Consider the following 24355-nt stretch of genomic DNA (forward strand, 5'->3'; position numbering starts at 1 on the left):
AAGCATGGGTTGCTGAAAGCTGATTTAAAGGACAAATGTGATTACTATATGAAAGGAGTGGCAGCCATGTCTAAAATTGGATCGGAACTTTGTGAGCACATCACACAGGAAGTGCAAGCTCCTTAAACCTAGTTCTTTCAGAAGAGGCCCTGAAAGCTAGATTCAACAGGGCACAAATGAAAGAAGATAAATACAACCATATGTTCTACACATGGGAATATACATGGATGCATGAAGCAATGACCAAATAAATGACTAAATGAAATCATCACGTGCCAATGTTTAAAATCAGATCTCAATTCTGAACCCACTGACCTCAATGCTGACTATACCCACAAGTTCTGCTGAAATACAAGTGTCTGAGGTCATGGGTGTACACAATGTTATATATATGTAACATTGTTTTCTACCTTCATCATTCACACTTCTACCTTCATCATTCACACTGCAAGTCAAATCACACATTCATATGACAAGTATTCAAAAACAATTTAGTGATAGGGACACATTTCATTTTCAAAATGGCTGCCATGGCAAACAGACAAGAGAATGATGATTGTACCCATTACCTTATTAGATTCCAGTGCACTGAATAGTGCACCAAAGTGCAATCTAATTATTCTATTGGCTACACATACATGATATGCTATTTCACAAATTCTGATTTATTATGCTAGGCTCGTGTGACATTCCCTTACAGCTCCACTATCACTTTGTGTTGAGGACAGATTGTCCGGCTGAGCAAGACAACATTGCAATGTTAGCATGGTTATTGGACAGATAAAAACAGGTGACAAGGTCACAAGAAAATAACATTTTCATACTTCATAAAATGTCTCAGTTACTACCTTACTTGTTTTGATTTATCATAAAGAGCAAATGCAGATGGAAGTCAATGGGGACAAACAGTTGTCATGGCTACTCAGTTACAACACACAAGTTTAAGGCCTTTTTAAAGCTTTTTGAAGCTTAAAAGTAAGACCAATGTGTGCTTTAGGCCAATTTATTTGGACATTCTTATTTTATGTCATTGTCAGAGCCAAACTGCCACAACACGGGCCCCCATCCAAGGACTCTCCGCGACAGACGTAGCTTAACTTCACCAGATTTGTGAACTCCAACAACAAGCATGGAGAACTGGGGACCTGTTTCTACCGTGAAATCATCTGAGGGACAAAGGCTATTCATCCCCAGAGGAAGAATACCATGTTAAGGGAGTGTGTTAAAGAAATACAAACAGTTCTACTTGTCAACACAGCCTGAACAGTGTATCAACTCGGTGCTGGATCCAAGTGGAGTGGGGGCGGTCGGGTAGCCTAGTGGTGGAGGCATTTGCTCGTCACGCCAAAGACCCAGGTTCGATTCCCAACATGGGTACAATGTGTGAAGCCCATTTGTGGTGTCCCCCGCCGTGATATTGATTGAATATTGCTAAAAGTGGCGTAAAAACATACTCACTCACTCCAAGTGGAGGGGTGGCGATTCAGAGGAATATGGAAGACAATGACATGCATAAAAGAATACTTCCTCACCCCCTTCCTTTCTTGTCCCTTTTGAAAGACATACCCCCAGGTGTAAAGAATTCAGAATTTGAATCATTGCACCCTGCACCCCTCCCTAAATTTGAACCCAACCCCCACCCCAACCCCGAGTTATAGATAGGACAACTCCTCCAACCCCCATTGATGTTAAGAATGTTCCACACCTATACACAGATACAGAGACACACACCTTTAAAACTTCCCTGAGACACCTGTGCAACTTCTGTAAAGTCTTTGGTGAACCGTATTCGACGTAATAAGCGCCCCGCTCTAATAAGCGCCCACGGCGACATTTGCAAAGATATTGGCTAGTGAACAATCCCGATTAGCACCCCTTCCGATTGATCAATTAGAGCTCCAGATAAGCTGCGTATCTGCGTGAAATACGCATCAGAAATGCAGAAATAGGCAGTAAAATATAATCCAAGCGTATCAAATACGCAACGAACATTACAGATACGCTACAAAAATAATACTTGTGCGTATCATCAAAATATTGTGAAGTAACCCTGCGTATTCGATTAGCAAATCAGCAACTTATTTTGAAATTATAAACGGGCATTCCGTCAACCTTGCCAAACTCCACGATGACAGTTTCATCATGATCATTTGCCATCACACTTTCTCGTGGAAGTATCGTGGTATTTTTGAGTCCTATAAAGCTCTCTAAACCAAACGACAGCAGTTTGCAGGGACTTGATGAATAGTGTTTTTAAATATTTAACTTAAATACCCACATGTGTAAAAACTAGTGGGTAACAGAAATTTTAATACCCAGATAGAATTACTGATACCAAATGATTTTAAAATGCATGGGTAAAATACCCACAACACCAAAAGCTTATCTGGAGCTATGATCAATGTACACAAGACTTATTTATTCACGTATAATACGCACTCATGTGTTATATGCACCCTTAATTATGGGCAATTAAATTCTGGAAAAAAACAGTATCTATCTGTCGTAAATAAACATTTCAGGTTGTCAGCATAAAATATGAAAAGTATCTTTCAACTCTTATGAGAGACCCTTATTTCTAATTTTGAGAGCGCCCTGGGCGCTTATTACGTCGAATACGGTAATCTGAATAATGTGTAAAATATGAAACTCTTGATTGTCTTTCCAACATGACTATACTAGCTTCAGCAACACAAATCTGTACCTGCTTATTGCCACATGTAACAATGGATGGTGTTCTTACCTCCTCTCCCTCGAATGTTCCTCAGCCTGTTACACTGAAGCAGCCATCATGCTTTTGCTTACAACATATACCACAAGCAGGAAAAGAAAAACGATACACAGCAGTTTCAAAAATAGACCCTAAATGTAAAATACCTCTTGGAGTCATGAAACAAACATCCTAAAAAACCATGGAACAAGTAAAATACAGACAACACAAGCTGAGACTTCTTTCAGAGACATGGTCAAGGTTCAGAGTGATGATCTGATGACTGCCATCACGTACATCAACATCAGGAAAATAGCATTAAGCCACAATAAACTATCAGATTTTCATCAAAATTTACTTAAAATGTGAGGTGGGAGGCATTTCAACTTTCATAGTTTGGTTTTCTAAATCAATCCATGTTGAAAGATTCACTTTAATTTTCAGAAGGTCTATGTGTTTCGTGTATTCAAGGAGTGAACAACACATGGGTCAATATTTCTTGTACTTATGGTTTACAATTTTGTTAGCCGTGTTTTTTTGTACTGGTAGTACTGCAGGAAGGGTTAAAAATATAATAAATAATACAACACACAGTCAAATATTTTTTTGTTGAACTTGGATGTGTCAAATTCCCAGTTTTCTCGAACTCATTTTGGAGTCCTAGGTATCGAAATCAAGCATAAAGTTCCCCTGATCGTGCTGATGTTTCGAGCCCAAGATCCAGGCCCCCATGAGTTTGACACAACGAGGTTCGACTGTAGGTGTCTGTAGTCCATTGAATAATAGGCTGGACAGGTTCCATGACTATCACACTTCTCGGCCAGCACTAAAACAGTTTTCCATGTTAACTTCGGCAAGTGGCTGATGTTCTGTCAGTGTTCTGTTCTGGTCAGCATCCTGAGCAAGCACTGTGCGATTGATTGAGAGAGTCGTGGACACATGGAGCTGGTCAGGGAGAGGAGCCCCGGCGGTCTCGGACATAAACATCATGAGAACACCACACACCAGGGACAGAACCCCAAACACTGCAAAGGGAACTGGCTTGTGTATGTCTCCCTACAACAACAAAAACAGATTTATTCTAAGTTGTTGTTTGTTCACTCAAACTTAAAGTGATTATTTGTTTCAAGTACCGTACAAAGATGATGAAGTAAGGCGAAGCCAATAAATTTTTTGTATCACATACAAGCAGGGAAATAAACTACTGGAATACAGTATTTGACTACCGTTGGACTTTTTATATTTAAGGATTTTTTTTTGATTTTTTTTTTTAAATGGAAATAAAAACGAAACATGCAGTGAACTTTATGATGATGTGGGCAGTGCCTGAGAACCAAGACTATTATTTATTTTAGCCTAAGTTGTCTAAATCAAGTACATGTATCAACATTCAAACATGACATCGACAGAGCTTAATAGAGAATGTGTCAGGTCCCACGTTGTACATATGACACCCCTTTCACTGCTATGGGATCAGTGTCAGAATGTCTTACCAAGAAAACAATCTGTGGGGCAACTATCCCTCCGATCCTTGCTGCCATGGAACATGCTCCAATGCCAATATTTCTGAAAGAGAAAAGAGAACATCCAAGATATCCTCCAGATGAAGGAGTACACTGAAATGTGTAGCTCCCCTGGCTATTACTTAACTGGTTTACTAAAGAATTAAAACATTATCTGCTTAACCTATATATTAGCACTTCAAATGTCGACGCCATGAAATATCACCATTTGTTCTCGATTAGCAAACAACAGATGTACTATTCTGGACTACATCATCCCAATGTTGTTTCTCTGCACGTTCCTGCATCCTGCCTGTATTGTGGGAGTGCAGTTTCATCAATGTTCACATCCTGCATAGTGGCTGTGCAGTTTCATCAATGTTCACACCCAGCATGATGGCTGTGTTGTTCGATCAATGTTCACACCCTGCATGATGGCTGTGCAGTTTCATCAATGTTCACACCCTGCATGGTGGCCGTGCAGCTTCATCAATGTTCACACCCTGCATGGTGGCTGTGCAGTTTCATCAATGTTCACACCCTGCATGGTGGCTGTGCAGTTTCATCAATGTTCACACCCTGCATGGTGGCTGTGCAGTTTCATCAATGTTCACACCCTGCATGGTGGCTGTGCAGCTTCATCAATGTTCACACCCTGCATGGTGGCTGTGCAGTTTCATCAATGTTCACACCCTGCATGGTGGCTGTGCAGTTTCATCAATGTTCACACCCTGCATGATGGCTGTGCAGTTTCATCAATGTTCACACCCTGCATGGTGGCTGTGCAGTTTCATCAATGTTCACACCCTGGATGGTGGCTGTGCAGTTTCATCAATGTTCACACCCTGCATGATGGCTGTGCAGTTTCATCAATGTTCACACCCTGGATGGTGGCTGTGCAGTTTCATCAATGTTCACACCCTGGATGGTGGCTGTGCAGTTTCATCAATGTTCACACCCTGCATGTTGGCTGTGCAGTTTCATCAATGTTCACACCCTGGATGGTGGCTGTGCAGTTTCATCAATGTTCACACCCTGGATGGTGGCTGTGCAGTTTCATCAATGTTCACACCCTGCATGTTGGCTGTGCAGTTTCATCAATGTTCACACCCTGCATGGTGGCTGTGTAGTTTCATCAATGTTCACAACCTGCATGGTGGCTGTGCTGTTCGATCAATGTTCACACCCTGCATGGGGGCCGTGCAGCTTCATCAATGTTCACACCCTGCATGATGGCTGTGCAGTTTCATCAATGTTCACACCCTGCATGGCGACTGTGCAGTTTCATCAATGTTCACACCCTGCATGGCGACTGTGCAGTTTCATCAATGTTCACACCCTGCATGGCGACTGTGCAGTTTCATCAATGTTCACACCCTGCATGATGGCTGTGCAGTTTCATCAATGTTCACACCCTGCATGGTGGCTGTGCTGTTCGATCAATGTTCACACCCTGCATGATGGCTGTGCAGTTTCATCAATGTTCACACCCTGCATGGTGGCTGTGCTGTTCGATCAATGTTCACACCCTGCATGGTGGCTGTGCAGTTTCATCAATGTTCACACCCTGCAGGTGTTTGCAAAAGATCACAATATGTCAGCACGTGGGATAAAAGCCCAAAGTGCCGCAACTGTTTAGCACTTTCAGAAAAGCCCATGAGGATGGATATGGTGCTGACAGATCCAGGATCATATTGAGTGTGACTCTTGCATTCAGATTATGATCATCAGATGATCCTAGCTGGCGTGACTTTGGGACAGACAAACATGCAATAGTCATAGCGCTGTTGTGAAACAGGACCGGTTATCTTAGTTCCAATTGCAGTGCCTTAGTCATCAGCTACCCTACCTTTCCTCCCTAATAAGAAGTGCACAAGTTACAAGTGAACATCCATGGGCTGACTGACTCACCTGACTACAGTTGGGAATGTTTCTGCTGAGAAGACCTGCACTGCCGCCCAGCCCCCAGATATACCAGCCTTGCCGAGCAGGGCAAACACTAAAGTCAGTGACGTCAGCTTGACATCTTGAGGAAAACAGAAACATGGTAATGGTGAAAACTAATAAATATCAATTTGTGAATGACCGCGAAAAAATGAAAAGCTGAATGAGCAGATTGACATATGTACATTACATTTATGTCATAAATCAACAACATCTGTCGGAGACCTACCAGCGACATCTAGGATGAGGATGGAGAAGCAGAAAACTCCAGCCATCATTATCAGGAGAGTGGTGGTCTTCCGTCGACCGAGACTGTTGTTGACCAGGGCAACAAATATGAGAGCAGGGATCTCCACCAAGCCAGACAGGAAGACATTCAGATAGCGATCTCCTGAGAGGTTCTTGGAGTTGAAATTGAGACCATAGTATACAGAGCTTGACACAAACCTGAAGAAGAGATGTCACCAAGGTGAGGCAGCAATTAGTTGGGGGATGACAATGGTAAGGGGAAAACATAACTTCAAAGTTTGAGGTGTAACAATCAGGAGAAAAACAGAATCTTTCCTTCCGTACAATAATTTCAACAAAACCTTGCTGATTTGTTTTGTAATTTATTTTTTCTCTCTCATAATGTATGGTTAACAATGTTTACAATATTGCATGCAAAGAAGCTACAACAATAGAGCCACAAGGCTCTGTAGCTCACCTGAATTATGAAAAAATAATGACGTCCATGTTCAAAGTAGGACTTGAAATCTGTGTGCAATGTTGAGGCATCATAGCTGGGATCATTACTACAGCTCCATAGGCCAGTTTCAGATGAGATTAAAAAAATGCAGTAACACAAGCAAAACGGAGTATGTGAAGACAGCTCTAAATTCAAAATGTTCCAAAAAATGTATAATGTTTCACACCGCATACCACAAACTTGAAGCATATCAAATTTCATAATGATACATGCAGAAAAAATGAGTAAAGGGCAAAAATGACAACTTTAATATGGCCACCATTGGAATCCTGTGAGCACAATTTAGGGACAACACAGTTGGGATCATTCATGGGTCTTGCAAAGAGATGTAAACAATGTAAAGGTTAATGACAGATAAGCAACCGGACAGACAATGCCCAATGACATAAGCTCACTTGACTTAAATTTAAGTCCAGTCAGCTAAAAAGCATATACAATATGATCACAAAAATAGCACTTCCAATGAAATCAGTAACATTAATACAAATATTGTCACTACTAAAGTTATAGATGCCTAAATGAAATAATAGGCAGAATAAGAATTTTGTCCCTTGCTGAATAATATACCAACTAATGAAAAGTGCAGTTTTAACATGATGAAACAATTCTCAACAAGAACCCATCAATAAACTAATTATACATCTCATAATGTGCGCAGGCTATGCTAATTAATCCTAACCATGTCCTTCCTGACCCCAGGTGAGGGAGTAAGCAATGCTGCTTTAAAGAATGTTTCATATATCCCCACATCCCCACATTTTCGAGCCCCTTAACAATTCATGACCACACATATTAACAATGTATTCAAGGTAGACGCTTCAAAGCCCATGGAAGACATGAAAGTGTTCGCCACTTGCCACTGATGTTATGTTGCGAATTAAGCTACACAAGGAAAGACATTCAATAAGCAATGAACACAAACATCCTCTTTCATTAATCATCATTTAATCAAACTTGATCTGATGATAATTTTGATTTGGAACAATCATATGTACCGATAACTATATCGGCTGATGTTTGTAAACTTCCTGTCTGTAATGTCATGTGACTGACCATGTTGTGCATCTATTTTTAACTTGACTCTAATGGAGGGGATCAAAATCACGCTTTAAAATTAACAAAACATGGTCATTTGACCATCCAAGTGTTAACAGAAATAAACGTTCTCAAAGGTAAGACTTACTTGTGGTGTATTGGGATTGTTATTAGACAGGTAATGAGAAATACTTCTTAGGGGCTCAAAACCCATACCACAAGGATATATATATATGTATCCACCTAATGTGGAAGGAAACGCTTGTGTGACACAAGTTGTTGACACTAACTACTTGTTTGAAGCTCATGAGCACATTTAGAAGAACAGAAGGATGAACCTCAGATTTAAACCTATGACCCGAGGATCCTGGCATAGCTAAGGGACACAACTCTGCAAGCAAAGCACACACGAAACCAGAAGGTGAAATCACATACCATCCATACATGAGGAAGAGAGACCCTCGAGTCAACTTCCAGGAACTGCATAAATGAAAGTAAGAATATTTCTTCTGTTCTGCAACTTTTCTGTGTTCCCTCTGAAATTTCAATATTTTGATATGATCATTCTGATAAGATAACAACTTCAGTCTATTTTCCTTACCTCTGATGAAACTTTTTAATTTGAGCTCAAAATAGTCACATTGAATTAAGGTGCATCATATGTTTGAAGAGAAAATTGATAACAAATCATATCTGGAAGTGTTAGCAGTGAGACGCAAGCAATATCAGGGCCATTTCTCCATCCCTAATGAACATTCCCATCTTGTCCTACGTACAGTGAATGTCCCAACATAGCATGTGAAGGTCTTATCATGTTTACAGACAGTGAATGTTCCAGTATAACATGTTTATGTCTTACATATAGTGTAATGTCCCAGCATAATGTGTGTAGGTCTTACATACAGCGTAATGTCCCAGCATAGCATGTGTAGGTCTTACATACAGTGTAATGTCTCAACATAGCATGTTTAGGTCTTACATACAGTGTAATGTCTCAGCATAGCATGTTTAGGTCTTACATACAGTGTAATGTCCCAGCATAGCATGTGTAGGTCTTACATACAGCGTAATGTCCCAGCATAGCATGTTTAGGTCTTACATACAGTGTAATGTCTCAGCATAGCATGTTTAGGTCTTACATACAGTGTAATGTCCCACCATAGCATGTTTATGTCTTACATATAGTGTAATGTCCCAGAATAATGTGTGTAGGTCTTACATACAGCGTAATGTCCCAGCATAGCATGTTTAGGTCTTACATACAGTGTAATGTCCCAGCATAGCATGTGTAGGTCTTACATACAGTGTAATGTCTCAGCATAGCATGTTTAGGTCTTACATACAGTGTAATGTCTCAGCATAGCATGTTTATGTCTTACATACAGTGTAATGTCTCAGCATAGCATGTTTATGTCTTACATATAGTGTAATGTCCCAGAATAATGTGTGTAGGTCTTACATACAGCGCAATGTCCCAGCATAGCATGTGTAGGTCTTACATACAGTGTAATGTCTCAACATAGCATGTTTAGGTCTTACATACAGTGTAATGTCTCAGCATAGCATGTTTAGGTCTTACATACAGTGTAATGTCCCAGCATAGCATGTGTAGGTCTTACATACAGTGTAATGTCTCAACATAGCATGTGTAGGTCTTACATACAGTGTAATGTCTCAGCATAGCATGTTTAGGTCTTACATACAGTGTAATGTCTCAGCATAGCATGTTTATGTCTTACATATAGTGTAATGTCCTAGAATAATGTGTGTAGGTCTTACATACAGCGTAATGTCCCAGCATAGCATATTTAGGTCTTACATACAGTGTAATGTCCCAGCATAGCATGTGTAGGTCTTACATACAGCGTAATGTCCCAGTATAACATGTGTAGGTCTTACATACAGCGTAATGTCCCAGCCTAGCATGTGTAGGTCTTACATACAGTGTAATGTCCCAGTATAGCATGTGTAGGTCTTATGTACAGTGTAATGTCCCAGTATAGCATGTTTAGGTCTTATGTACAGTGTAATGTCTCAACATAGCATGTGTAGGTCTTACATACAGTGTAATGTCTCAACATAGCATGTGTAGGTCTTACATACAGTGTAATGTCCCAGCATAGCATATTTAGGTCTTACATACAGTGTAATGTCCCAGCATAATATGTTTAGGTCTTACATACAGTGTAATGTCCCAGCATAGCATATTTAGGTCTTACATACAGTGTAACGTCCCAGCATAGCATATTTAGGTCTTACATACAGTGTAATGTCCCAGCATAACATGTTTAGGTCTTACATACAGTGTAATGTCCCAGCATAGCATATTTAGGTCTTACATACAGTGTAATGTCCCAGCAACGCATGTGTAGGTCTTATGTACAGTGTCATGTCTCAGCACAATGTGTGTAGGTCTTACATACAATGTGATGTCCCAGCATGGCATGTGTAGGTCTTACATACAGTGTAATGTCACAGCATAGCATGTGTAGGTCTTACATACAGTGTAATGTCCCAGCCTAGCATGTGTAGGTCTTACATACAGCGTAATGTCCCAGCATGGCATGTGTAGGTCTTACATACAGTGTAATGTCCCAGCATGGCATGTGTAGGTCTCACATAAAGTGTAATGTCCCAGCATGGCATGTGTAGGTCTTACATACAGTGTAATGTCCCAGCATGGCATGTGTAGGTCTCACATAAAGTGTAATGTCCCAGCATGGCATGTGTAGGTCTTACATACAGTGTAATGTCCCAGCATAGCATGTGTAGGTCTTACATACAGTGTAATGTCCCAGCATGGCATGTGTAGGTCTTACATACAGTGTAATGTCCCAGCATAATGTGTGTAGGTCTTATGTACAGCGTCATGTCCCAGCACAGCATGTTTAGGTCTTACATACAGTGTAATGTCCCAGCATAGCATGTGTAGGTCTTATGTACAGTGTAATGTCCCAGCATAGCATGTTTAGGTCTTACGTATAGTGTAACGTCCCAGCATAATGTGTGTAGGTCTTACATACAGTGTAATGTCCAAGCATAGCATATTTAGGTCTTACATACAGTGTAATGTCCCAGCATAATGTGTGTAGGTCTTACATACAGTGTAATGTCCCAGGATAACATGTTTAGGTCTTACATACAGTGTAATGTCCCAGCATAGCATATTTAGGTCTTACATACAGTGTAATGTCCCAGCATAATGTGTGTAGGTCTTACATACAGTGTAATGTCCCAGCATAGCATATTTAGGTCTTACATACAGTGTAATGTCCCAGCATAATGTGTGTAGGTCTTACATACAGTGTAATGTCCCAGCATAGCATATTTAGGTCTTACATACAGTGTAATGTCCCAGCATAATATGTTTAGGTCTTACATACAGTGTAATGTCCCAGCATAGCATATTTAGGTCTTACATACAGTGTAACGTCCCAGCATAGCATATTTAGGTCTTACATACAGTGTAATGTCCCAGCATAACATGTTTAGGTCTTACATACAGTGTAATGTCCCAGCATAGCATATTTAGGTCTTACATACAGTGTAATGTCCCAGCAACGCATGTGTAGGTCTTATGTACAGTGTCATGTCTCAGCACAATGTGTGTAGGTCTTACATACAATGTGATGTCCCAGCATAACATGTTTAGCCTACACAGAGACAAGAGGTAGGGGGAAGGGAAAGCCTACACAGAGACAAGGGGGAGGGCAAAGCCTACACAGAGACAAGGGGGAGGGTAAAGCCTACACAGAGACAAGGGGGAGGGCAAAGCCTACAAAGAAACAAGGGGGAGGGCAAAGCCTACACAGAGACAAGGGGGAGGGCAAAGCCTACACAGAGACAAGGGGGAGGGCAAAGCCTACACAGAGACAAGAGGTAGGGGGAAGGGAAAGCCTACACAGAGACAAGGGGGAGGGCAAAGCCTACACAGAGACAAGGGGGAGGGCAAAGCCCACACAGAGACAAGGGGGAGGGCAAAGCCTACACAGAGACAAGGGGGAGGGCAAAGCCTACACAGAGACAAGGGGGAGGGCAAAGCCTACACAGAGACAAGGGGGAGGGCAAAGCCTACACAGAGACAAGGGGGAGGGCAAAGCCCACACAGAGTCTAGGCGCAGTGGAAGGGAAAGCCTACCAGAGATAAGGCACATTGCACATTGGGACTACACTGTACCACATGAGGCAATCCTGCAGCCTCTCTGTACCTCTCCACTAGAATGTGTCACCAGTGTCTGCTGTAAATGGTAAATCAGAGTATCGTACCTCAACAAAGAGTTGGAGAGGGGAAAGGTCAGGTAATGGGCGCTTGTTGGTTGCTGCCATGGCTGTCAAAATCCTTTCGGCGTCTTTGAATCTTCCCTGACTTAGGAGCCATCTTGGACTTTCAGGTATGAACCTGTGTAGATATGGTGAACTCATTGCAATACTCCAGCCACATTATGGCAGGCAAGGTGTTGAAACAAAGACTGACATCTACACATGGTGAAATTAACATTCCCCAGTTTGACATCACATACATCACCCGTCATTGGATAACGAATCCCAATTATAGAGCCAATTAAATCTCATATAACTTATGGGCATTTCTTTCTAATGCGTAGAAACAGATCTTGATATTTCCTGGATCAACAGATATTTCTGTGAACGTACTATGTTCCTTAATGTGATCTTACAGGAAGGGGTGTTTTCTGAATAACATTGTTCCATTGAGAGCCAAGTGTGTTTCCATATTGTAAATATCACATAAATATGTTTTATAATTTGTCTTATTTCTAACATATGATATTTATACCATGGGATACACACATGGGTAATAATGTCTTTATGAAGACATTATTCTTGAAACAATTGAACACAATGCTTGATTACGTAAACATTATTTTGTAAATAGTGACACCTGATTTGCAGCCATGCTTACTTAGATCAACAACATCAGGAAACACCAATCCATACACATTAAGAACATTATACAAGTAGGCATCACATCGATGTATGGCGCTCATTAAAGGTTGTTCCTGCTGGGACACCTTATCTGCATAATTATCAGATCCTGATAACAGATTTATCCGACTGTTGTATCACATTGATAACATTATCCCATATATGATCATGAGGATAAAAAGCATTATCACCTTAATAGAAACACACGTAGAGACACTTTGTTGTGTTTTACATCCTTTATGCTTTACAGTCTCCACAAAAATACAAGACAGAAAATGTGATTCTTATTCTTTAATGACATGTAGACCAGAGTTCATACTTACCACCATGTAAAGAGTAAGAAGACACCTGATGCCGATGTTGCCATAGTGAGGTGGCGCCAGTCGCGCATGAAGAATGCCCACAACGCCAGGGTCATGAGGCCCACTGCCCAAAACCCGATGCAGCCACAGAACGTTCTCCAGGCCGGCGTGACGAACTCCAGCGGCAGAACAAAGTTGACCACTAGCGTTCCTGAAAGTCATATGAAGCCATACAGTTCATTGAACAGTAACAGCTATCCTCATCTGCAGTGTATTTTGTGGAGCTCACTGAACCATAATCACAAATTCACATCTGATCAACTAAGCTTGAGATCACAACAAGAATGGTAGTTAGGTCAAGATGTGTCAGCATAATGTGGGAGGAATGTTGAAAGTTATGCAGGTCACAGACCTTGACCACTTTGGTGAAACCAATGAGCACAAGTGGGGTGTTATTAAACCAAAGAACACAATGGGGGAAAATCCAGGATCTAAACCAGCAATCCTGGGAACAGCAGGACCTGAAGACCACTGAGCCACCCATGACCCCAAAATAACATTTGAAGCAGCTGTCATCATAATCAGTTTTTAAATACTAAATTTAAATTGAAGGAAGTGACAATCACAATGACACTGACAGTGATATGGACATTGATTGAAAGTCATGAGGCCCTATTTAGGAATAAGGATATTTACATGATGTCTTCTAGGATATTAAATACAAATCTGCCCTTAAAAGTGTTTGCTATTTCTTTTCTTGCATTACTTCATGTTCAATGAATTCGATTTAAAGTTTTAATTAAATTATCCTGAGAAACATATGATAATAGTGGGCAGGCAGGTTTTGGTCAGGGCTGGCAAGTTTTTCAGCTAGCCAGTCCTGTGGTCTGGCTGAAATTTTTGGGAGCTTCATACCCTGGTATCCACAATTTTTTAGTGGGCATTCAATTCTTTTCACCCACCTGTTTCTTGACAGTTTGGTATTTTAACTTGAGAACCTGTTTCATAACAATTCCTAGAAATTATACTGTAAATTTTGTTATGACCCGCCTTGCATGCTTGCGACGACCTCTCCAGGAAGTCCTATTTTTCAAAACCTTGCATTGTGGTCATTGACCACTATTTTTTAGAAGCACCAATCAGTGACTGGTTAAGATACACGAGGCATGATGCACTTTTCAATTGGAATCTATCAGTTCTACCAACATGACCAAATGTACAGTACAATCTGTGATTGGTATGGGTACATCAATCATAAAACGAGTTTCAAAATACGAAACATTTCCAATCAAAACAAAACACTGCAAACCTCCAACAAGAGCCCCCACGATGAAGCGGAAGGCTGCATACAGTTCCCAGGAGTTGGCGAAGGCGCTACCAAACCACACAACCAGCAGCAGGGTATACTCCACAAACAGCATCTTCTTGCGGCCCAGCAGGTCCGCCAGTTGACCAGTGGCCACCGCTCCCACCAGGACACCCACCATCTGTATCGATGTGATGAGGTTGGGAATGTAGCTCCGAGAACACACCAAGCCCCACTGAAACATCCACAACATCATTCTATCACTGAAATATCGACATCATTATTCCACCACTGAAATATGAACATCATTTTATAACTGGAACATCATAACACATGAAGTGATTTTTTTCAAGGGGACATATTGTCGGACATGTTTTCGGACATTATATGTTTCAGACGTCCATGTCTATCGTGATTAGTCGTGCTATAACAGGGGCTGTAGCATCACACAGACATTGTTAATATATTTAGATGATGGTTTGTTTTTAAGAGAAAGTTGTCTTTTAAAAGTGAATGAGATGTTTTACATTTGTTCATTTGATTAGAGAAAAAACTATGAATGTTTCTTAAGCATCCAAAAACCAAAAACCCATACTTGTGAACAATAAAATTATATGAGGAGGACTGTCATTAAATTTGACACCAAGAATACGGACAAGGACTGAAGGCACATATTTTCTGTCACCATGATATATTTGCAACAAAATATTATATAAGTACCAATGCCTATGTGTATTGAAACACTTGATAATGCTGATTCTGTAATTAAAGGATTATACTTATGTAACATAATGCCTCCAATCCTGAAGTTGAACCACTACCCACGAGGAGGTCATTATATTCAGTCTGCACCTGTAGTATACACTACTACTCCCATTCCCATGATGATCCAGGTTAGAATCGGTCTTCATCAACCCTTGCTTGTTGTAAGAGGCAACTAACGGATCAGGTGGTCAGGCTTGCTGATTTGGTTGATACATGTCATTGTATCCCAAGTTGCGTCGATCAATGCTCATCATGTCAATTACTGGATAGTTTGGTCCAGACTTGATTATTTACAGACCGCCGTCATATAGCTGGAATACAGCTGAGTGCTGCGCTAAACAACAAACCAACAAACAACTACACCCACACCTATGTAACAGGGATTGCTTACAGTCTACATTTCTAAATACCCATTTATTCTCAGGAGCTATAAGATAAAACAAATAGAGAGGGCACTTCAGTGTTTGAAAGAATTAACACTTTACAGAAGGAATATTTCCTCAGATAATTGTCCTGAGTAATATTATTTTAGTGCAATTTTTTGGGAAGTCAGTTTTCTGTGGGCAATTGGTGGACTTGCCTTGAACCATGGCTGTGGTCAGAGACTGGACATGTATTGTGTCAAGACAAAGTGTGTCATTACGTTCTTTATTCAGCACCCCCGATAATGCCATTACAACATGTTCAGTGACTACTTGAATATGCTATACAAAAGTCATAGTTACTTCACTTAGAATGGATGTGAATTCATCAGAGAACCTCATCCCAGGACAAAGCTGCCCACTGGGTAGACATGCTGCTGCTTCCACCGCTGACACATTAGATGAATTGGATGCCCTGAGCGATGTGGAGTTGACTGAATATCCCGTGTCCATACTGACCGATCCACATGTCCAGGGCGGCTTGGCGGACGTGAATATCGGCAGTAACATTGCCCAGGCCAGAGGGGTCTCAAACGCAGACACCAGTATGAAAACCCGTATTTGGTATGGTCCAAATGGCCGCAAGCCTGTCAATACTGCCTCATATTCTGACATTTTCAGTCTTTGGTGACAGACTTACTACAGACAACTGAAAGTATGAAAAAAGAAAAGCATTTACTCAATATTGGAAGTGACTATTATCTGCTTAAAGTATTCCCCCTTGTCCAGTGTTGTCATCTGGGTACAAATGGTGTGACATTGTTCTAGAAATCTACAACTAAAAGGCTTGTATCGTAGTGCCACCAGTGGCTATTACAAGTTGTGTTCCTTCTATGTCGCTCCTACTGACCAATCAGATTCCACCTCTCACATCACTTGCTTCAAACAAAATGGCAGCACCCAGTCAAACGATCTGCTTGATAATCAAGATCTATATGGTAATAACCCAAGACTTACCTCGCTATGTGCATCAAATCATTTGAGAACCTTGATTAAAAGCATGAAAAGTTTTGAAAAATATCTGTCGACACCCAGTTGATGGTACACATGCTTTGCAAATCCTGCAGTCGATCAAATTCTGCACATTGAAATTCATGTTGTTTCCTAACTAGATGAGTTTGATTGGACTATGCATAGACTCATTAGTACAGCCAAAATATAACTCCATAATTCCAGCCCAGTTTGGCAAGGGTGGGAGCTTGACTTTTACAGTCCGTTAACTGCCTTGCCTTGAGAAGATTTTTGTTTAGTTACATGACCCTTCTGGTGATGATGGACTTAAAATTTACAGCAAACTTTGAAATACTGGTATAATAATTCCAAAAGAATAATGTTTTGTTTGTTAGTTTGTTTGTTGTTTAACACCGCACTCAGCAATATTCCAGCTATATGACGGTGGTCTGTAAATAACTAAGTCTGGACCAGACAATCCAGTGATTGATATCATGAGCATCGATGACATGCATCAACCAAGCCAGTGAGCCTGACCTCCGAATCCCGTTAGTTGCCTCTTACGACAAGCATAGTCGCCTTTTAAGGCAAGCATGGGTTTCTGAAGACCTATTCTACCATGGATCTTCATATGTCTAAAAGAATAATGACTACTAAGCCTAAATATTATTTCCCTGCTGTCTGTTATTCCAATCAAAGTCATCCATACAGAAAACTATTTCTTTTCTTATTCATAGTGATGCTAGAAACTGATATTAATTAGATAACATGGAAAAAGAGTCACTGTTTTTCATAGTGACTGACTTGTTGGCCTTTCCCATAATCAGATTCACTTGTGTTTGAACTTTGGGGACGTAAACTTCTTAAATGTCAACCAAACATTATTCAACTTTGTTTCGGTGGTCAGGTGTTGGGTATAGAATAGAAAATCTTAAGATATTGTGGTTACAAGTATTTGGTAATTGGTAGAGACTTTGACCTTCAAAGCCAATAAACCATAATTCAGAATAATTCCTTTAGTGGGTGTGTATGGTTTTACACTGCTTTTAGCAATATTTCAGCAATATCACGGCGCAGAGACACCAGAAATGGACTTCACACATTGTACCCATGTGGGGAATTGAACCCAGGCCTACGACATGACAGGCGAACGCTTTAACCACCGACCCAATAATCCCTTTAAAACATGGATGGTACATTACCTCTGACAAGCAAAGGAAGCATGTTTTTCAATCGATTACAAATACTTCAAAGACAACATTTATGAATTAAGATCTCACTTCATTGTCAACAAGCAGACCAAGTCATCTATATCCACCTCCCATTGTCCAATCTTAAAGACAATGATATGTGCAACCAAAAGTGACATTGTAAATTATCAGTTGGTCCACCTGTTTGTGGAGGAGGTTATTACAAGAGCTACTGTATAACATCTCCATAAAACTTTGTACAGATATCTGCTTTAGTAAGACTAATGATAAACAAATATTATAATCATCTTCCATTAAGTTAAGGCTAAGAATATTTTGTATCCTTGAGCACTGTACAATTTTCTCATTTAGATAGCATGGCATGAATTGTATTGTAGAGCATTGTTATACCGGTAGTTACCAGAGTAAGGTACACGATACAGCTAAGGTACACGATACAGCTAAGGTACAAAAGTTGTGGGAATGCTCACCCCTCAAAACCTGGTGAATTTCTAATACAATTCCTATGAATGCTTTTATAGCTTTGTTTGTTGCAGTGACTACTGGTGTGCCATTTAATTGAAATAAGAAAATAAAACATAATTCTAATATCTTTAAAGAACAAAGACATCAGCCTTAGACTGATATCGTACAAAGTTTCATGGAAAAGTACATAACAGAACTCAAGTAAAATTAAGATCGGTTCCATTCAGTTCAAGCCTAAATTTATGAAATTAACATAAAACCTAATAATTGGAGAACTCATAAGTAAATAGCAAAAGGGATATCTACACTATATGGTGAATGTGTTTACCAAGTTTCTTAAATATATCTCTTAAATTATTTTCTAATTCTGCTCTGTAAAAAAGGCCCGTTGCTTTCATTCAGTTCAGGGACTAAGCCAAAATTTATAAAATACATATAAAATGAAAGAAAACTTCGGGGAATTATAAATAGCAAAATGCACATGTACACGATGTGGTGAATGTGTGTACTCAGCTTCATGAAGATGTCTCTAATAGTTTTGCTCTGGAAATGAAACCCACTGCTTCCATTCAATCCAAATTTAGAAAATTTATGTACAATATATTAAAAATGCAGGGGAAACCTAAATAGCATAAGGCACATCTACACCATATGGTGAATGTGTGTACCAAGTTTTGTAAAGTCCCCTCTTACGATTTCTGCTCTGGAAACGAAATGTGACAGACGGACGGATGGACAGAGTCTGTTTCTATATCCCCTGCCAAATTCACTGGGGAAGGGGATAATCATATATCCATTTCATAGATACTTGATTGGCATCAGTTTCAAACCAAGAAATTGACCAGGGAATCTGTGATCAATAATATTCCAATTTTTTTAGTTCCTTTAATGAATTAGCAGGGATAATAAATATTGGTTAGGTGAGGTGAAATGGAGTTAAACACATGCACGTGTGTGTGTGTGTGTGTGTGTGTGTGTGTGTGTGTGTGTGTGTGTGTGTGTGTGTGTGTGGCTGCTTGTACTAGTCCGGACTGATGCGGATTTATAGTGCTAGCTCACTGAGATACCGAGAATTCCCCACACAAGACACAGTATACTGACTCCGAGCCGACCAGTCCTTGTTTTAGCCCCATAAAGCTTAGCGCCAGACTGAATAACAAGAAGTACCATCTTTTAACATCTTTTGGAATGACGCGGACAGGGATCGAACCCCAGACCTTCTGCTCTTGGGCCAGACATTCTACCACTATTGAATTAACATATCTATATGCACTTATAAAATGGGCCATCTGTTTGTCTTTCCTTCACTGGCCAGAAAGATGCAATGACAAAGCCATTCCAACCTCATGGGCAACAACAATCCAACTTTGAAAGTATTGACATATATTTCTTCACGGATAAAAGATTTGACTGTGAACAGCGCTAATTGTCATCTGGTTATTATACAGGCTAATTGAAGCGGTGCCTGTGAGACAACCAAGAGTTGGAATGTTGTTTCCCTTCGAGTGAGTGAGTGAGTTGAGTTTAACGCCGCTTTTAACAGTACTCCAGTTATATTGTGGCGTGTCAGCTTAATGTGGGAGGAAAGCCCGAAGTGATGCAGGCCTCAGACGTTTACCACTTCGGTGAAACCCACGAGCACAGGTATGGTGCTGACAAACCTAGAAACATAATCGGGGCGAACCGGGATTCGAACCCACAATCATAGGTTTCTGGCGTGCCCAAGGGACACAACTCTGCACAGCGAATCGTTGCGCCTTAGACGACTGGGCCACCCGTGCCCCGTTTCCCTTTGAACTGATAGCACATTTAGATCAGTCCATGCCAGCAGTATATGTCACTATAAACATAAATAATATGTCAGTGTTTGTTGACCACACAAGAACAAATGCACACAAGCACAACCAGTACTTCTCATTCATTTCATGCTTACTTTAATCATTTTCAGGAACCTCAAAAAAGCATTGCTGCCTCCAAAACCTGATGCAGTTCACCATTTTTATAATTGCAAAATGTTACATATTCAATTGTTTTTAGCAAAATTCAAAATCACCTTTTCAAAAGGCTCACTTAAAAACATTGCTGTTGTTTGAAGAAATCATTTTCACAAGATTTCTTTTGTAAATGTTTCTAAAACTATATTGTATCAAATCAGGTTAAATATCAATTGACATGATTTATGGACTAAACTATGTCAACACCGACCTTGTTATACATTGAAACAGCCTACAGTAAACACTACAGTAGAAACAGACCTGTCACTGTATGTCCGTCTTAAAATAAATATACGTCTTAAGAATAACGCTCACGCAGAGAGCCCGTTTCTCAACTGCAGCGCTCACAATCCTGCTCGTATTTATATATACCACCCGTCCCACGCATGCCCTTACATCATATTCCACAGTCAGCACCGCCACAGTACAGCGGTCTGATTCACTGACTAATTTAGCCAAAGCTGTCATACATGCCGTGTGTGTCCAATAATTGCATGTCATTGCGAAATCTGAAACCCGGCCTCGGCGAAAACAATTCTTACGATTATATTGTTGCAAACAAACTTGCATATTCGCATATCATTACAAACAACGTTCACAATTTAATTTTACAGAATTAATGAATGGAATTTGCTTTGTCGTGCTCAACTCACAGTCACCACCCAACCTAGGCGTTATACCCCTAAACTTGTAAATGTAAACAATGCCATGTGCTTTAAACCGGAAGTTAAAAAATTACTGACTAGCCAGCTTGAAACGAAAACGGAATATTACCTTTCACCAATGCAGAGTGGCTTTTACAAACAAGAAATAACTTTAATTAAACTTACAAGCTCACTGACACTTATAATGTGTTATCTTGGTGCTTAGTTTAAGAGATAGTCACCAATTATCCCAACCATGGCACAAATGTGAACTCAATGTTTGAAATGTTTTATGAATGATTGACAGGCGACCATATTGAATCAAGAGTGATATAAAATGTTTGAATGTGTGAAACAAGTGTACTGTGAATAGTACTGTAAATAAATTCTTATGAATATATATTTATTGTCATTTTGACGGTCGATATACTGGTTAGCCAAATCCAGTCAGACATCTGCTGTATTGCCGACTCGTGATGAAAATGAAAATGCATTTGTACGGGTCCTCCACGTTTGTTTACGAATCTTTTCGGTTGAATACTTCAATCCAATCATTTATTTTAGTATTAAGGCCTCGGGCCCACGTAAATTAATAAAGTGAAGGTGTTTTGTACACGAGTGCAACAGCAAATACTTACAATTGTGAAGATCGGAAATTGACAGCATTTTTCATATAATTTGCTAAATGTACCACAAGCAGCAGAATATAGTTCAATGCTATATGACTGTAACTCGTGTAAACACAGTAAAGGGTGGTTTAATGTTTGTTTGTTGTTTAACGCCGAACTCAGCAATATTCCAGCTTTTTGACGGCGGTCTGTAAATAATCGAGTCTGGACCTGACAATCCAGTGATTGCCATCATGAGCATCGATCCATGCAATTGGGATCGATGACATGCATCAACCAAGTCAGCGAGCCTGATCATCCGATCCCGTTAGTCGGTTCTTACGACAAGCATAGGTTGCTGAAGACCGTAATTGAGTAATTGAGATACGATAACATGCATCAACCAAGTCAGCATGCAAGCCTGACCACCCGATCCCGTTAGTCGCCTCTTACGACAAGTATTGTCGCCTTTTACGGCAAGCATGGGTTGCTGAAGACCTATTCTACCCCGGATCTTCACGGGTCGGGTGGTTTAATGAAGGTACATTATATGAGGATACATTTATAGAAATCTAATCTCTACATGAGTTAAGTTTTCATCCACGAAACACCTAAAGATGAGCGAGAAGGATTAACACTGCTTAAAGAATTGAATAGTGTGTCAGTTATATCACAACCTGTAACGCAGGTTTATCATTTGACGTTGGAGTCAGTCTGTATGGATGTGACCAAATGGGGGCATTTTGGGCGTTGGTTTTGTTTTGTTTTTAAAAATACCGCTTGGAAATCTTTTAAAACAACTGTATACATCTCAACAAGGTCTTTAAGATATTTTTATAATAATGCACCAATTCATTTCCTATGGTAAGACCATATTTATCACTGTCAAAGTACCACGTAACGGTATACCATCAATGCAATATGTTATAATATCCCTCGTCAATATAAGAACATAGACTCATATCGAGACCGAACCCATTAAATGTGCCAGGCAGGACTCACGCAGTCAAGAAGTACGCACACAGCCAAAACATGCCTTACACGTGTCTGTAGCCCCGACCTGTGTGTCTCTACTGCTTGATGACGGACTGTTGGACCCGCTCTGCAACAGACCCTCCTAACACAGGGGGTCCCTGTTCATCAAGAACAGTTGTTGGACTTTGGCCCGCAACACACCTGGCTTGTTCTTCCTTCTGCATGTGACTGAACGCATGCAGCGTCGAGTCTCATGCAGATCAAATAATAGTGGGTGTTGGTTAAGTTGGCCTTCTCCAAGAGCGACCTCCCGTACTTTATTGCGGTTTGGTATAATCACTCATAACACTATACTATCCATGAACATTTATTTTATTGACTATGAAGTGAGTAGTATAGGACGGGTCCGCAGAAGGTAGTTTTGGTTGATCCGGTTGATCCAGGCGGATGCGAAGGTGATTGGCTGATCAAAGTCACGTGATCGGATAGGATGACTCATGCATCAACAGCGCGTCACAGGTGAGGGGGAATGAAAGGTGTGTGTTTATAAGACAGAAAAGAATTCATAAGAAAACAAAAGTAAAGGGTATTGAATAGAGCTATGTGTATGGCGTGCTGCCCTGAATAGACAGACCGTACCCGTCAGCCCAGTTTGAAGTGAGCGCGCTTGACAACTCACGTGACCACATATTTGTATAGAAGGCGTTCAGCCCTCTCCCGACTTGCATAGTTGATGTTTCAACGCTAGCTTTTCCATTTAACGCGATGACAAATAAGCCCTACGGTTTGAGTTTTAACCCTGTAACATGATGTGCACAGTTTTACTTCAGAACGTGCTATTTTGACAATTGATAGTTAGAACCATGTCTATGTTCAATAGAAAACTGATAAGTACATGTACCCGTGTGACGGCACGAAGCTAGGTTTGTTGGGAAAGTGATGGAAGCAATCTATAGGACATTTTCATGTTTACAATACTCACCCTTAATTCGAAGAGAGAACAGAGTTTATCATGGAAAATTGTTTGACGAGGAAAATGTCTTATTGGAAATATAGGTTTATTCATAGCTAATGTATAGCAGAGAGACTAAGCGACCGACCGCCCATAACAATGTCAACATACCCCGGCCTTACAATTAATGTTAACATACCAGCCTCGCCTGAAGCTTCCCATTCATAAATGGTGTGACCAGTGTCCCGTATTTATGATATGTTAGGGAACATGTGTTGTACATTTGTTATTTTAAAAGGGAGTTATTTTAGAGAGGATATATATGGGTATTCCCCCTCATTAAACCTTTCTTTCGTTGGTGTCTATTAAACGTATCCGGTATTTAATACATTTGAATGATGTAGGAAAGTATGTGCGTGTAGATGTTGTACCTATATCCGAACACGAATGTATGACACCTTTCAAATAGATCAATTACGGTTCTAACCACGACACGCAACATGACTATGTGCGTGGTTAGCAGTTCATATTTATAAACACATCGTAAATGACAGATTTCTGATGAATGAACTCGCCCGCACACATGTCTATAGGGTTATGTTCGCCCGAACTGTAAACGGTGACACATTGGATAACAGGAAGGGTGTGTGGAATGCACTCATCCTTGTAAGGGTAAAATACGCGTTTAAACTCACCATTTAAATGATGATGACATTACTTTTTTAGATGTATTGGTATCAGTGAGTGAGTGAATTTAGATGTACGCCACACTCGGCATTATTCCAGCTCTAGGACGGTGGTCTGTCAATGAACGAGCTTGGACCAGACAATCCAGTGATCAACAGCATGAGCAGCGATCTGTGCAACTAGGAACCGA

At 40.4% G+C, this 24355-nt stretch overlaps 1 protein-coding gene across 1 annotated transcript; it reads right to left on the reverse strand.

Moving 5' to 3' along the window:
* Positions 1-2565: 2565 nt before the first annotated feature.
* On the reverse strand, positions 2566-22712 carry LOC124135717 (organic cation transporter protein-like). The gene is made up of 10 exons (XM_046501202.2): positions 22593-22712; positions 15982-16327; positions 14495-14726; positions 13207-13396; positions 12206-12338; positions 8375-8475; positions 6386-6603; positions 6124-6238; positions 4204-4276; positions 2566-3766 (listed from the first exon to the last, which is right to left on the reverse strand). Exons 2-10 carry the CDS (start codon positions 16291-16293, stop codon positions 3518-3520), a joined length of 1623 nt encoding a protein of 540 aa, XP_046357158.2. The 5' UTR covers positions 16294-16327; positions 22593-22712; the 3' UTR covers positions 2566-3517.
* Positions 22713-24355: the final 1643 nt, after the last annotated feature.

This window comes from Haliotis rufescens, unplaced genomic scaffold, assembly GCF_023055435.1.
Source record: "Haliotis rufescens isolate VD_foot unplaced genomic scaffold, xgHalRufe1.0.p SCAF_1, whole genome shotgun sequence".
NCBI classification, from domain to species: domain Eukaryota; kingdom Metazoa; phylum Mollusca; class Gastropoda; order Lepetellida; family Haliotidae; genus Haliotis; species Haliotis rufescens.